Here is a 17534-nt window from a genome sequence, read left to right on the forward strand (position 1 = left end):
AGAGAGAGAGAGAGAGAGAGAGAGAGAGAGAGAGAGAGAGAGAGAGAGAGAGAGAGATTGGTAGATAGGCACAAAGTTTTGTAAGCCTTGTTCGTCGAAGATTCAGTTGCCCCATATAGAACGGATTTTGAAATGAATTATGATGGACTTGGAATCAACGAAGAGGAATACAAACATCATTTTACATATAATGATGTTGACGAGGACTGCAAAGTATTTTAATTTTTTTTTAAATTAATTTCTATTGTAGCTAATGTTTTATTTATTTATTTTTCCATTAGAGGTTATTTGTTTTTATTATTTTATGTCATTCTCTACCAAAGGTCTATCTGTATGATTTAATGTAATTAGGTTCATTAAAAATTATACTCGACATTATGACAATAAAGAGGAGTGAAAAGAACGCTTGTTAATTACATTGCATAGATTCCATAAATAAACATAAAACAAATAAAGTTGTTCGAAAACTATCTTTAACTTTATGGTTCATTGAAGACGCGTAGTGGTCAAAGTAGCATAATTTTCACGACAAAATTGGACGTTATAAAGTTCCTATTTGAAGTTTAGATTAGATGACCACTATGTGAGAGCTGCTCTATTGTGGATCCTTAAAGGAAGAGTTAACATGTTTTTTTTCGGCTTGTTACCGTGTGTTGGTTTAAAATTGAAAATTTGTTTTCTTTCGTCTTAAGCCTTCAGTGTGCCGAAATTCTTAAATTTTTATGAATTAATTTATCATTATGTCAGCTCTTCAAGAAGGTAGGAGAATCAGATCTATATAGTGTAAGCACTAATGCTTGGTCCATCCGTAGCTCAGATGGTTAGACCTATCGTCCTGAGATCTGCGGGCGTCGCCGGATCGAATCCGGCCTGGGTGCTTTAACTTTTTCATTTAGTGGCAGTCCCCCAAATGAAAAACTTGACCCCTCCCCCCCCACCATGGTTAGAATAGGTTGGTCACCAGTAAATATTCAGGCAAACATCACCTTCGATGCGGATTGCCTTAAAAAACTGTGACTTAAAAAGAAAAAAAAAGGTGATTGGTGTTAACTGAAATTATTGATTTCATACAAACAAACCATAAATCTTCATCTATTAATATTAGCAGTATATATCGATTGATTCATTATATTCCTAAACCTTTCATGAACCATAAAGATAATCTAATAAAAAATGATTCACTAATTATTGCGGTTAGCGGTTACAAACGAGTAACATTACTTTTGTATAATAAGAAATATGCTGTATGATTATTGCCTCAGTTAATTTCCACCTGATAGGCAGTTGAAATTAATGGATTATATCAGTCGATTACTTAGAACTAACAACATACCCAAAGTCTATTTTTTTCTAGAATGAACCACTATTTTCAAAATAGACCATAGATGCTGAAGAAGAAAGAGGGTCAGTTTTTTCTTATGTTATCTGAGAATATTTTATTTTAAAAGACCAGCCTAAACGTATCTTTTCAGTGATTATTGGCTCTAGCTTTAGAATAAATTGTTTGTGGGTCTATTTTTACAGAAAAATTTTTGATCAGCATAAAATTATCTAAAGAATAGGTTTAAGAAACAAATTATCTACCTATATCATTTGACCACACCGCTTCTATTTGTTAATAATATAATATCCCCTATCTCCATTTAAAGCCCTCCTTTTTTTATTGCAAATCGGTGATCTCATGTCATAATACCTAACTATATGCATATAATTTGGATCAGAGGTGCTTTCTTTTCTTCCACTTTATTTAAGTACTTTTGAAATTCTTAATTTGGAATAAGAATCTATTTTATTTTGTTTAGGGATCGATTCGAACAGATAGGAATAGAACCTTTTCCTCTCTTTTCCAAATCATTAAAGCTTACCTCTGGCAAAAGACGAAGTACACAGAGATGCAACAATGACGAGAGTTATACCCAGCGACATGTTATTCACTGCCATCATTAGTCCTGTCCCAAAACTAAAACAGTTTAAAAGATTTTATATACTCTTATTAAAATTCTTATTATGATAAGGCGGCTTATTGTTGCTAAATCGAATCTTAGCTAGTCTCAAGGCCAAAAATCACCACATAACCTAAATGAATAAAAGTAGGGAAGGCTATTCTTTTATTATTTATGTATTTTTAAGAATATAAAAAATAATAAAGAGTTATAAATATATATCTCTATGATTTAAAAATGTTTTTAGTGACCACTGTAGAATATTTTATTTTATATAACTTATTATTATATATAAATTAATTTATATGTGGCTACTACTGTAAGGACCCGAGTTCGAATCTGTCTGGGCAGAAAATTGTTTTCTGTTACACTGTAGCCGTGAGTCAACTGTTGTGGGTTCTGGAGCTCTCCTGGAGTGGTCCGCCCAGCCTCTTAAATTGGGTACCCCTAATTTGGTAAAAATCTGGCGGCCGAGCGTGATTCTGACCAAATCACCTCCTTGCACAACCGTTGGTCTAGTAACAGTACCTCTTTACAAAGTACTGAACCCCTGGCCCTCCATGGGTTGTAGCGGTACAGGTTTTAATTTTAATTTAAAAGTTTTAATTTGCAAAACGGACAGGGGGTACACCCTAGAATATATATATTAAATTTATAATATATACTACGTTATTAACATAAATTATATTCTTTATTAGCATAAAAATATAACATGAAATATATTTTTTATTAAATAAAATCAACTCCTTACCCATCCTAACCCACTAATTCTTTCATCCTTAACAATCCCTGATAATCCTCCGAGGCGTCTAAAAAGAAGATGACCATGGGACCTTCTAATTTAATTTAATGCTTGAAGTACTACCAATGGGTGGTTCCTTCCCAACATTTTCAAGTGTATATGAAACATACAACATATTTGCTTATTGTATTTATTATTTGTACAGTTGTAAATCACATTAAATAAATAAATAAAAATAAATAAATAAATAAAATCAATATTTATATATACATTATATAATTAACATTAATTATATTCTTTATTAGAATAAATTTTACTTAGTCAACAGTCAATTTTAGTGACTACTACGAAGTAAGATTGTAACATATTTGGTACAACTCTTACATTCACTTTTTTGTTGTATTGTCAAATCTATTTTTATAATATTAGAGAATCATTTATTTTAATAATACTTAATTTATTTTATCCCCTTAATCATGCACTATACTTGGCTTACTTTGCCAGGAATAGCGCTGTATCTCCAAAGACAGAGATTATAAGAATTAAACAGTTAATGTCAGGAAAGTTACATTGAAGGCGGAATTTTACATCGGTTCTCGAACTTGAATTGCCAATTTTATAACAGTATTTTCCACCGCAACTCCAAATATTTCTTAAGATTATTTCATAAATTTGTAGCCACTTCCAATTAGAAATGTATAACATGATATTGACTGTATCCTTTAATCTGCTATTCAGAATTATGTTAATCTTTGGAAATTAAATTTTTTTACCTAGTGCACTATAGGCCCACTCATGATTGACAATATTACCTTAAATATATATGCACCACACTCACAGATTCATTCAAGCAATACATGAGAAATTAACTGAAATTATTTTTATTTCCGAAATTGTCGAGATAGTTGTGTTAGACTAGATGGTTCTGACTCCAATTAAAAATGTTAGATACTCTATACCAGAAGGCTTCAACAATGCTTAGTCATTTAGGTTAAGTAGCTGGTTAGGGGATGATTGGACAGGATAAGTCTCACGGAAACAAGCGGTAAATCTTCGAAGGGTAGAAACCTCGCACTGCAGGTTACGAGCCTGCAGTCGCGAAGGGGTAGGCAAAACCTACGGGCACTAGCCATAGGCTCCTGCAGGAAGGAAACTTCGCTCTGCAGGGGACGAGTCTTCAATTGCGAAGGGATTGTAAATCTTACGGGAACTAGCTGTAGGTCCTTACGAAAGAATGCAAGGTTTAGGAAGGAGGAAAGATCTAGATCTTTCTCTGGAGAAGGCAGAGTGAAATACAAGTTAAATATACGTTTCCAGAAATAGCACTAAAATCTGATCCACTATATATATTGTTACTCACTGATTCTTAAGGGGGAGAAATACGTGAGGGGGAATTCGGTTTATCTAGTTGTGCTAAATTATCTCTCTTAGGTAGCTATTATTAGACGCCATCAAGAGATGCTATATGCAAGACGTTAGCGTTTAGTGGGTCAGAAGATTTTATTGTAATATTTATTGATTCTAATAATATTTTTAAGAATATTACAACGTATAATATTGTTATTAATTTGAATAACTAAAGTATTTACAAGAAATAAATGATGTTTGCCTGCGACTGTAGTAGTTCTGTCTTGATCGGTGACCAACAGCATGGTAGCTTCAAAATGAACTTCCGCTGCCTTATGTGTGAAGTAGCCCATTATCGATTATTCAAAAACATTTGCTATATCTGTTGTATAGTCTAGGTAAAAAATCAATTATTTTTTAATAGAAACTGACATGCTTTTTTCTTAAAGGTTCGATTGACGGTAATTTTATATGGTGGCAAACGTAATTTTTTTAGCTCTATTTCAAAGATGTACTTTTATAAATACATAGAAACTCTGTTACTATAGAATTGTTTAAATACTAAGCCACATATTTTCGGATCGGCCTTCGGGCAATAGAATATCTGTCCAAGGCCACTAATCTGATTATTGCCTAATCCTATTTGTTAAATACACGATAAATTATCTTCTGATAACCCAATTAATCTTATAACTCCTACCGTTCGCAAATAAACAATTTTTTTAAAAAAATTTTCATGTTTAAACGTTAAAATTAGAATTTCTATTTTTTTTAAATTTTATGTTTATGGTTTTTGATTTATGTTTGCAATGTCTGATTATTATTATAAGGATGCATAAAAACAAAAATAAATAAATAAAATTAGTAGAATGAATTTTGTAGTGGTATAATGAAGTAATAGTGGTAATTTTAATTTTAAATAATAACAAATTTGATAGGGAATTTATGTTTTCATTTTTTTTAATATTTACCACCATCATATGAAGTAATTTTCCCTCTTTCTCACCATGTTCAAAGTTTGGGTTGGATTTTCTAATTAGGATGTGACAGGGCCCATCTGCTCACGATATATCGGTGTTTAATAAGACCGGTGATTGATTACGGCTGCGAAGTTTATGGGGATGCCTCAAAGAAAATACTTAACAAGCTAGACTCAGTACACCACGTAGAGCTACCGGGGCCTTCAGGACTAGTCCTATCAGCAGCTTACTCTGGGAGGCCCAAGAGTGGCCACTAGAACTACGCAGGCACTACCTTTTTGCTGAAATTTCTAGGTCGTCTCAAAACGACCCAAACCATTGATGTTTCGGGGTACAGATTACCTAGCCGCCTCTCCACCTTTCCTCCCCTACCCGATTTCTATCGCTCCCAAACAAAGTTATACCTATTATTCCCCAATTCATTACCTCCGTGGATAAACAAAATTGGCTATTTTGTTTTCACCTTAGATTCCATCGACAAATCATCCAACCCTCCTGAAGTACTCAAGCAATGTTTTTTAAGTCTTCTCTCTAGCTACAGGGGCTGTACACGCATCTACACTGATGAGTCAAAATACTTTAATCATGTTGGTTGTTCAGTAGTTCTACCTGCGGAGACCATCCGCTACAGTCTTCCCCCCACATTCTCAGTGTTTTCCTCCGAGTTATATGCAATCTATTTGTCATTAACGCTAGCACATGAAGTAAATGGCTCCTCCTTTGTGATCTGTAGTGATTCATACTCGAGCCTCAAGGCTATTAAAAATTTTCAAATTTCGCACAACCCCATTGTTTTTTCCATCATAACTTTGATAAAAAAATTACATAAAAAAGTAGATTTCTTGTGGGTCCCCAGTCATGCAGGTATAACTGGAAACGAACTGGCTGACACAGCTGCCAAAGAAGCACCCTATTTCCAGTGCCTGATTGTAACTTGGCGCTGTATGATTACCATAAATCGGTTCTGACCCAATGCAGGGAAGCATGGCGCTGTTTTTGGTCCAAGGTGCCTGAAATAAATAGAATGAAGGCAATACTTGGTGATACTCAACCTCTACCGCCAATCATCGAAAATCGCCGTGAACAATCCATCATAACCCGACTCAAGATCGGACATACAAGATTAACACACAAGCACCTTCTTGAAAAAAATCCTCCACCGACATGTTGCAGTTGTAAATGTACGCTGACGATGGAGCATATCCTGAAACACTGGTCGCGGCTGGAATCATCAAGAACGTCTTTTGGCCTCCGGGGACAACGTCAAGCCTTACTGCCAGAAAATTGGAATAATTTGTTTCTAATTTGTTGGAATAATAAGTTCCTAAATGGGAACAACCTGTACCAAGAAATGTAACAACGAAATCCAGAATACGGTGCCTCTAACCCTGCAGTTGTATACGGCATCTAAAAATTAAGCAAATAAATAAATAAAGCTTATCTGTTTTCTGCAAGGCATTATAACTAATTATTAAATCACTTATCTTAAAATTAAAATAACAAATGCATGTTGATGAGCCTGTAGTAATTAAGAAGTAGCTTTTTTTTCTTTGGTCTGTTAAACAAAATAAGGACTCTTGAATGATGCAAAAATTAAGTTGCATTCAGTAATCCTAGATCAGTAATAATGGTAGCATTATTTATCTGACTTTTCAAACAGGCAATTCTAGCGAGTAGGTTGGTTCACTAAAAAAAAAAGGCTATCCTTTCCCGTCGGACCCGTCCCGCTAAGATTCCAGTGGAGCGACGGTCCTATATCACTTTTGAAATATTAGCTTAAAATGGGAAGAGGAAACTTTAAGATAGTTAAATCTAGCAATATTTAAAAAGCGTCTGAAAATGAAAAACGGGATGAAAAACTATACAAAATATAAATAACATAAAAGCAATATTTCTACTTGAAAATAAATGTACATCCTATAGTACATAAATGTACTATAATATTATATAGTTAATAAAAAAAAAAAATCTAAAAAAAGAAGTAAGAAGTTCCGCGTCATTAATGTTTGACAGGTAAAGATTTAAAGATAAGGTGTTGATTTTGTTAACATTTTTAGATTTTTTTTTAAATTTCAGAATTTAACTCCTGTTAGACTTTTTAAATGAGGATAATCCTTTCTCATATTTAAGACCAATTAATTTTTCATTGATTCGCTGATTACAATCAAAATGGGTTTTTTTCTTCAAAGCCCTATGGGTGCGTGGGGGTGAAGTCATGTTGAAAACGGGTTGAAGGTGGCCTCTTTTTCTGCATTCTAGTAATGCATTTTAAGAGGGGGCTGAGGAATTTGATTATTTGGGAAGGGGTAGTCTGTATTTTGTGTGTCTGTTGGTGATGGCGCTCACTAGGTATGTTCATTCAAATAATTTAGTTACTTGTACGCAGTCGAGTCTGGGTTTATTTGTTGTGGCTGCCACCTTTGTGGCCGTCCTGTCGGTGTCAGTGTCCTAAATAATGGATTCGTACAGAAACTAAAGACTGTATAAAAAATTCATGTGCCTCCTCGATATAAATTCTGTTACAATAGGTACTTCGAATGTCGTACGTATGGGGTCCGTTTTGCTCTTTGAAGTGAATTATGTCTCTCTATACATCTCAGTATACCGCTCTGAAACTGTTGGAACCTCTTGGCTGTTGAAGGTGCTATGTTGGTCAGCATAGGTGCTCCGTAAAGCAGTACTGACCTCAACACATTTTTGTAGATCATTAATTAGAGGCGGAGAGAAAGATAAAGAGAAGTTAGCAGGTGATTAAGCCTGTAAGACTAGGTCCTAACCTGCTTGATCTTCTTATTACAGTGGCGAGCTAGTGTCAGGTGATCAAGGATTACGCTTTATATTTTATTACATTTTATATTCATATGTAAATATGGTAAGATTTACTACCCCTAAGAAGATAAACATCATAAAATACTGTACAGATCATTCAACTAGCTTCAATTTGAGTGTCTGTACGTCTAACTGTACCAAAGATCTAGTTTTTCATAAACCAAAATATTTTTCCAAAAAACTAGAAATCAATATTTTGTGAATTTATTTTGGCAAATGCCACGAAAACTACTATTATTATCATAACTACGGAGGTTGACAATCTTATATACGTTATCTGTTTTCATAGAGATTGACGAAACGAATCCAGACCAAATATCCTATGAAAATAAATGTTATAAACTACTTTATAAAAATAGTTGTTTAGTATGTTTATTTTATGAAAAATACACGAAGAGGATAAAAAACAAATGGATTTTTAAATTCACAAATACAATCTTTATTAGTAGCAGAACCCTCCACTTTTAAGTCTTTTTATCTCATCATCACAAGAAAATGGCCGAACTAATTCCGATGAAACTTTCATTTATTGATAGAGTCTTGAGAATGTTTTAAGCTAAATATCATCATTTTAAGCTAGGTATAATCATTTTAAGCTAGATATCATAATTTTCAGCTAGATATTATCATTTTGAGATAGATATCATAATTTTCAGCTAGATATTATCATTTTAAGCAAGATATCATAATTTTCAGCTAGATATTATCATTTTAAGCTAGATATCATCATTTTAAGCTTGATATCATTTTAATCTAGATAGATAGCATTATAGATTGTTGTACATCATCCACTACTTTAAAATAAAAGGGCGGAGGTTAAAAATATTAGATATGTTGTATTTTTTCTTAGAGAAGCGACGAAACCAATCCAGGCCAAACATTATATTGTTATTATTTAAATAGGTAGTAAGCAAAATTAAACTATTTTTAGCAGTGAGGCAAAATGGCGAACAAGCTAAAAGTTAATTATATTATAATTTTATGAAGGTCACAGGCAATGAAAAAGTTGCTTTCAGCTTCCAAATAAACGTAATTATTTGTTCAGAAAAGGATTAAAGATTGTAGTTCTAAACAATGATTAACTATTGTAAAAATATTTTAAGCTCCTAAATTTCGTTTTCAAATTGATTTATTACAGAATTTACCTATTTTTCTGTTTGGTAATCCTATTTTTCTCTTATCCGAATCGTATTGATTTTTATTAGTATGGATTAGTAGGAGTAAACTGCATGTTAGATATAAGGAGGACGCTGATATAAATAATACCAAGTGAAAATATCTAATCCAGTCTTTAAGCTTGAAACGGCGATAATATCGGGTGTATGTAACGTCATTTTTATGGATTTTATGGTTCTCCACAATCACAAGTAGAAATTTGTATCTAAGCAGGTAAGCTATAATAAAATTTAAAAAGACAAAATAAAAGTTCGGTTGTTAACAATTTGGGTGAGAAATTAAAAATTAATCTATTTTCTTTTATTCTTCTCTTTATTTCTTTTTTACTATTTTCTTGTATATTTTTTTTACGTTTTACAGCCTTGTCATTAGCTTGAAATAATATCTTAATGAATTGGAATAATATACTATAAAATTATAATATTATAGTATAAATTATAATTACAATAAATAGGAAGTTTTAATTCCATAAAGTAATGCTTTTGCTCCTCTTAGTAACCAAAGAAAGTCTCTTTTACTTCTAAAATTCGACCATATTTATACCAAACTAGTAGATATTCTTCTAAAAGATGTCCATATGAAGTTAACCAGTGTAGTGATAGAATATATCATAGATTAAAAAATTCGAAAATTCGAAGACAGAATTTAAGACAATCTTCCCATGTTTAAAAATAATAAAAACATGTTACTGAAGAACAATCAAGTAGATCTTACACAAATCTGGAAAATTGGTGATCAACCATGTTTATTAGATCTGAAATATTCATATAATGAATTAAGATGGCATGTTATTTATGATAGTTAAAAAAAAAAAAAGTTGGTTTCATAAGAAATAAAAATTTTATTTTATAAATCATCCCTCACCCTAGATTTTTTACAATAATTGTGTTATAACAAAAAAAATAATACAACATATAAAATATTATATAGTGTATTATTTTTGTGATTTTTTACACAAAGTTATCATCTATTTCAATTTTGTGTCATCTTAATGTTTAAAATTATAATTATTTGTTATAATTATTTAAGAAACGCCGGTATACTACTACTATTATACGGCCGTTTCATGTTTAATTGGGAAATGTTATTATATAGAAATACAGTTGCGTATGAATGTAAAAGAAAATCATTGTTGTCAAGTGGCAACATTTGCAAAGGTAAGTGAAAATTTTTATATAGAAACGTTGGGAAAATAAACTATAATTTATCAAATAAATACGTCGTAATTATTAAAACTAATTTTCCAGAAATTTTTTACCAATTGAAAATGTTAAGATATTTTCTTACAACTACTGAAAATGTCAAGTTGTACGAAAATTTTAGACTTTGACCTCTTCCCCTTTCCAACTGTTATCAATTGTTGTAGCAATAATAATTATAATATCACAAATGACACAGATTTTTATAAAACTAATTTTTCAAATTACAAGTTGATAATTTTTCAAATGACAAACAAGAATTTCCTTCGTTTGACAAAAAGTTAAAACTATTCTTCTCAACCAGCATTACTAGTAAGTAGGCACTATAGTCTTAATATACAATGTGTTATTTTATTTTTGTTTTGAGTTTAGACTGGCTACTACACAAAATAAAACACAAATATGTATTGTAACAAATCCTATTTTATTAGCACCATGATACAGCTTATACAAAACTTTTATTTACACATAATAGCAATAAAAAAATTGTCTGTTTTGAGAGATCGATATTCCTTTTGTAGCCAAGATCTAACAGGCGTATGCTGGCATTTTTCTGTGAACAAAAATTTGGAATTATGAGCACCTAAGTAGGATACATTGATTTATCTATCTTATGTTATCCATAATCCGTGATACCTGGTCCACTTTTCTCCATTCGGTTTCATACAGCAATAGAATTGAGTATAGTACCATAAGCAGGTGTGGAACTGGGGACAGCATATTCTAGGCATGCACTCATGTTCTCCTTGCCTGATTGCGTCTATACTACCCACCTCTACAGAACTTGTCGATTCTAAAATAAGAAGAAAATTTGTTAAATAAAATTTCAAAGGTATTTATTAAAACTGATAAATTTAATTATTAACCAATGAAAATTATTAAAGAATAGTCTCTTTATAGCTTACTGCAACGTCGCATGGCACTAAAATGATAGATAAATAAATAAATACATTTTTAAAAAAGTTGTTAACTGACAACTGACTGATAAATTGCATATCCTAATAAGAAGAATTACTGTCGTAAAACAGAGTTATTTTGAACAATATCAGATTTGAATATAATTTGCGTTAACTATTATTAAAAGCAATATAACAACCGAAGGTCGAGTAATTACTAACCAATCACTGACAGTAAAGGTCTAAAACTAATCAATGATAATCAAAATCCAAGAAATATCAATTTACGAAACTTCCAATGAGTTTCGAAAAAATTTACTATCTTAACGAATTCCATATTGGATCATCGAATATTGGGAGCAAGTAGGCCCCCAAAATACAATACAAAAGTAATACAATACAAAATACAAAAGTAAGAGGGTGGAGAAACCATCCTATTCTACACTTATAAGAATGTCAGCAACTAATTACTGAGTTTATAATTAGTCTAGCTGCAAGGAAAAAAGTTATAAACTTCACTCCCAAACAACGAGAAGATAAGTGTATTACGTATCTGGAATAGTTGATTTGATACCACGATTATTAACATATAAGCACCAATCGACGGTAAAAGACGAAGGGAAGGATAATTTCTGATATCACTACGACTAAACATTACGCTTTAGACCTGACTCTAAAACCAGGAATAAACAAAAAACCTCAATTAAGGCTTCTCATAGAAGGCCAAAGCCAACACGAAGCGAGAAAAGACAATAAAATAAGATATATTAATCTGGCAGCAGGTAAGAGTTTAGGGTTAGCAGTACGTTTAGAGACTTATACCTATATACCAACACTGCAATTTATGGAGAAAAATTGACAGCCTGGAAAATTCTGAAGGTTCTGCGCCAATATTAGGAAAGAAACGGTTGGATAAAAAGCAAGAAACACGAAGATTCGAGGACAATACGAAAACTAATTGCACCCTAATAACAGATTCCAGGAATCTGGAAGTAACATTTCCAGAAACTTCTCAATATGGGGAAACCCATAAAGGAAGGAGACATGGACCATATTGAGGATCTTTATACACAAAATCTATAAATTGATTGGAGAAATGAACAAAAAAATATTTATTTACTTATGATAATAAATATTTTTTGTTTATTTATGTTATTTCTTTGCTGACTGCACCCCCCCCCCGATCATCTCCAATCAGTAGTCGGTCAACTATCTACACCTCATTAAAAATCTATAAATATCTTCACTTGTCTTTCCTCTAACCACATATATGATAACCGGCAAACTGGAAAGCATAATCGAGAGATTTGAAAGGAAAGTCCTCTACATAATAATCAGTGGAATCTGGGATCAGATTATAGGTGAGAAAGAAAAGAACCTACAGAGAACTAGTGGTAGAGACTGGTGAATCAATATCTCAAGATGTGAAAAAAAGGTTGGGAAAGATGTATGTTATACAAAACAAAACGCCTCTAATAGTTGGCAAGAGACCAAGGCAAGGGACGCCAAAAACCAGATGAAAGAGCAGTATATAAAAAAGTGGAAGGTAGTGAGTAGTACAAGATAGGCAAGCGTGGAGAAGGCTGATCCAGGAGGCCAAAGTTCAACAAGGTCAAGAGTCAATGATCTGAAAGTTCTGCTAAGGCAACTTATTATTAAGAAATTACACAAATTATAACATATATAACCGCTATGGCATGTATAAATCGAATTTTTCATTAGAGTATTTTGAATTTTTCGAACCTCACTCAAGTTTATAATAATAAATAAATCCTCTGAAAGCTAATATACTATGTTAAAAATGTAACTCTGATAAAATATATAGCGAAGCACATATGGTGTTTTCCAAAATCAGCAAAGCCTATTTTCATTTTTTTAATTTTGTAATTAAAACTTACTTATACTATATACAACACTATCAAGGGGTAAAAAGATTTTTCAAAAATCGTTTTTTTTTAAAATAAAAAAGAATTTCTTTTATTAGATCTTTTATTAAAAAAAAAATTAAAAGGAAAATGAAATAGGCAGGTCCAGGAATGCCTCAAAATTAATAACATAAACTGTCAAAATCTTAATAAATATTTATAAAAATCTGAGCTTTTACAACCATACATCATTTATTGTAAACTACTAAAATATATCCAAACCCATTTTTAAACCTTGATTTAGACCAATATTATCGTTTCTATTATAAATTTAACGATCTGTAATATCCCATAATTCAAATTATTATATTTCTTTGGATCTTCAAATTATTAAAATCTTTATAATATTACCTATACGTTATAATTATTTATTAATTGGGTTAATGTTGAATACACTAATTAAATATAATTGCTTTTATTAAACGTTTTCATTCATTAACATGCAATTAAACAATGTATTTTTTAAAAATCAAAAAAATAAATTATCATTATGCTACAAAATCTAGATAAAATAGTATATTTAATTTTACAATATCTCTTGCTAATGTATTTTTATGCAGGTATTTTAAAATACCTATATATAGTGTAATATTTTTTCTAGATTTCGAAGCATAATAGTAATTTTATTTAAATAAAATTACCATTATACTACGAAATATATATATAAATGTATTCTTAAAAAAGCAAAAAATAAAATTATCATTACGCAGCAAAATCTAGAAAAATATAACATTTTATTTTAAATAATTTGTTTAAAACTTCATTATTAAAAGATATACAAATAAATTCTGCTCTAGTTTATAATAAATAAAAACAATTAAACCGTAGTAATAATAAATGTTACTTTTGAAGTGTTGCGGATCAGAACTATATACGAAAATTATTTAAATATACATACTTATACGAAAAAAGTAATCTGGATATTGTCGATTTCGTGCAGTATAGCAAATTAACCTAAAATCCAGCCCCCAAGCTTCTTGTGAATAAAAAATAATTATTCAAATTAAACAGAATTAAAAACAATAAATATTGTTTCCGCAATCCAGTTGACAGAGCATAGGTATGAGTTACAAAACAACCTAAAATCGGGCCCCCAAGAAGACTGCTTCACTTAAATAAAAAATAAAATAACTAATAAATATATGAAAAATACTTTAAGGATTGGCCAACAGTCCTTGAAATGCTTTATTCGAAAATCAATAAGCTGGAAAGTAACCTAAAATCGGGCCCCCAAGAGTGCTAATTCCTTACAATTAAAAAAAAAAATAATAATTGTTAAAAAAAAAAAATGTAATTTGGTTGATGAACATGTCAAGAGGATGCACCACAACTTATAAAGCAGCCTAAAATCGGGCCCCCAAGAAGAACTCACATTTAAAACCATTTAAAAAAATTATATAATTTTATTGAAGTCATATTTTTTAGGTTGCGGACTTGTAGGTCTTCTTCGTCCACCTTAAATATCTTCAAATAGAGTCCCCAAGAAATTATTCTCATTTTTGAACTTGAAGGCCTCCACGTCTGTACTAAAAATAATGATATGTTTTACTTCAAGCTTGATAGAGATTTAAATCATATGAAAAAAAAAAAAAAACGGACCGGCAGGGAAGATCAAAGACCACAACAAAAATAACAATTTATTTCAGATAATTGAACTATTACGACAACCAAACAGAGTTACATTACATACAATGTTTCCGTAAATAATTATATAGTCAATCAGGGCATTTATTTAAGAGTGAAATGAGTCACTTTTCGCCGTCTTGTAGACCATACTCCCTCGTACTGTGTTCATTTCGAATAAGTGTTGTAGGAAAAGAAAAAGATAAAGCCGCTAATGAAAAGTACTTCTACTATCGGCGCTGTAGTTGGTCTTGTCGGTGATGTAATAAGTTGATCTTGAAGGAACCAACCAGGAATGTGCACAGATCCACAAACCACGACTCCGCAAGTTTACAGCCTAACACCTACTGCACATCCTATTTGAATGTTCAATATTGCCGAAATAAATACAATTTATCCTCTACATTCCATCAACAGAAAAGCAAGAATTACATATGAAGACTACAGGGGAAAACCATGTGACACTTTTTTATTTTTAATGAGTAAAAAAGAATTTGTATTTTGAAATGTGGACACGATGTTAAAGGCTAAACAAGAGAAAAACGAGTTAGAATGGATCAATATCTCTGTTAAATTAAAAGCGTAAAATGAATAGAATAACCGATTCCAAGATAAACTTGGTTTAGAAAAAAATATGGATATCTCGTTTCCCCTATAGTCTTCATACATTAATTATATTTTTTAAAAATACAATGTTGAGCAACCGTGCAGACGCAACGGTGCCAGGCGCATAAATAAAATAAGGCGCCCTTAAATACTAATTATATTTTTTTAGAACTTTTAACTTATATTCATTTAGTTTTTAAGAAAGACAATGGCCATTTAAGTCGATTAGTTTCAAATCCGGTTCAATCAATGTTTTTCACAAAATATTATCGCATTAAAACAATTACCCAAGCAGGGGTTGGTACAAGAAAGGGTCCAAACCCACGAAGATACCTAGAACAAAAGCGGCACTATTATATCTTTTTAGTATCTTCTGTGAAAGTTTTTAAAATGTACTGAACCGGTTTTGAAACTAATCGTATAATAATATTAGCCAAAACTAGTATATTTATTTAAATACTGCCTAACATATTTTTTTACGAACATTTTACATAAAATTTTTGCAATGAACGTATTTATTTCTTAAATTATGTTGTTGTTTTTTTTCAAAAATACATTATCAAATCATTTTGATTATATTACATGAAATTTACTTTGAGTGCGCTGGGTTGTTCAAATTGTTGTATTGAAACGGATATATCAAGTAATTTCGTTTTCAATCTATAATCAAGGAAAAAAAATTAAGATTTTATAGATACAAGGTTGATATCAAGGACTTTGTGATGAGCTTCCATATTGATAAAATCCAATTATTGAGATCAAAACGTCAAAAGAAGAGAAAACTCCCTTTATGAAAGAAGTAATAAAAGTTAGCAGCAAATATTGAATATTTTTCAATTTTTTTTCCACGGTATAAAAAATTAAATGCAAGAAAACTCACTTGTTTCATCAAAATACGCCCTCAGGATTCGATATCAATTTTTCAAAATCAAATTTGGCGCCCAAAGCCACCGCCCCACTCTGCCCACTTTTTTTTATTTGGGGTTGGACATCCTTCAGTTTTCCAACTTAAAGCAGGAAACTCTGGCTATCATAGAGTTTACCTAGCTATTCTATCCAGAGTGAGAATGTCATTATTTATTCCGAGGGCCCGTCACGAAATAAATGTAAACCCGCCCAGTCATGATTCGTACCGGCACCCCTTCTGACAACAGAATTCTAACTTTGTGATACAACGCGCTCGGCTATCCACGACGTTTCGGCCCACTCTGATATCTTACATATACACACAAATATAAATATAAATATGTATATTTGTGCGAATTAGTTCAATGCAAATAACTTAAAATATTTTTCTAAAAATAATTAACTTATAATAAGAAAAAAAATCACTTAAAACCTAAGTTTTTTTATTGAATTTATAGTAGACAGGTGTGATTTTTTTCCATCAACCTGAAATAAAAATTGAACAACTGTTATTGACCGTAATTTATAGTCTTAAGATCATGTATTTTAAAAGTTCACCATCGTAAGGGGAGATAGCAGAACCGGATGCGGGCCTCAGGATGAGACTGGCACAGATCATGGCGACGAGCAGAGTAACGTTCTTCATCTTGTGGTTGGCTTCACCACCTCCCCTGTTTTTGGATATATATACCATTTTTCAACCAATAATAGATTCGGGTTTTTTTCCCTCGTCGATTATCCTTATTAACGATAAGAAGGATTCTTAAAGGATCATAAAATGGTTTTAAGTTTTTTTTATTAGTGGGCTTATTAGGTATTAAGAAAGCGATAATGTATTTTGTTTTGTTCAGTGCCAAAAACCTTCACATCCTTTTGTTTAAAACTTATAAAAAATATTCTCGAATGAGGAATAAAATTTTACAAATCGTTGAAGCTACCAACCTAAAAATTATAGGCAAATTATAAGGGAAAACTATTAGCAATATTTTTTGAAGTATAGTAAATTTACTAAAATTTGAATTTTAATGTTCCAGATATTTTTTTTCTCTCATTATAACATTTTGTGAATACATTTTGACAAATATTGCAGATACTATTACTCCTAAGGATATTCATCATAAACTACTTTATGGTGACTTTAACTAGCTGCAATTTGAGTGCTAATATAAATCTGTAGGGAAAGGGCGAGCATAATCGCCAGGCTAAGGGTTATTGATTTTTTCTGCTACCTAAAAATTCACCTAGCAGCTTGAAATATTCCAGTTACAATAATTTATTATTCTAGTACATGTACAAATTTTTCGTGTTGTGGCTAAACAAGTTTGATTTAATTTTTAAAAGACAAATGGCCATTAAATTCCG

The 17534-nt window shown here is 31.3% G+C and overlaps 1 protein-coding gene and 1 long non-coding RNA gene across 2 annotated transcripts in view; both read right to left on the reverse strand.

Annotated features, from left to right (window-relative positions):
* Positions 1-4289, reverse strand: part of LOC136797034 (uncharacterized) — a 5512-nt gene extending 1223 nt beyond the window's left edge. Inside the window, exons 1-2 of the long non-coding RNA XR_010844835.1 lie at positions 4275-4289; positions 1866-1960 (exon numbers count right to left, since the gene is read on the reverse strand). This is a non-coding gene — a long non-coding RNA (uncharacterized lncRNA). The remainder of the gene's footprint in view (positions 1-1865; positions 1961-4274) is intronic.
* A 6332-nt stretch (positions 4290-10621) lies between these two features.
* LOC136797037 (uncharacterized) lies at positions 10622-16866 on the reverse strand. Its single transcript, XM_067052476.1, has 3 exons — positions 16731-16866; positions 10853-11009; positions 10622-10769 (listed from the first exon to the last, which is right to left on the reverse strand). The coding sequence occupies exons 1-3, from the start codon at positions 16864-16866 to the stop codon at positions 10745-10747; spliced, it is 318 nt and encodes a 105-aa protein (XP_066908577.1). The 3' UTR covers positions 10622-10744.
* Positions 16867-17534: the final 668 nt, after the last annotated feature.

The sequence above is a fragment of the Halyomorpha halys genome, unplaced genomic scaffold (genome assembly GCF_000696795.3).
Source record: "Halyomorpha halys isolate HHAL.00 unplaced genomic scaffold, Hhal_1.1 Scaffold223.1, whole genome shotgun sequence".
In the NCBI taxonomy this organism is placed as follows: domain Eukaryota; kingdom Metazoa; phylum Arthropoda; class Insecta; order Hemiptera; family Pentatomidae; genus Halyomorpha; species Halyomorpha halys.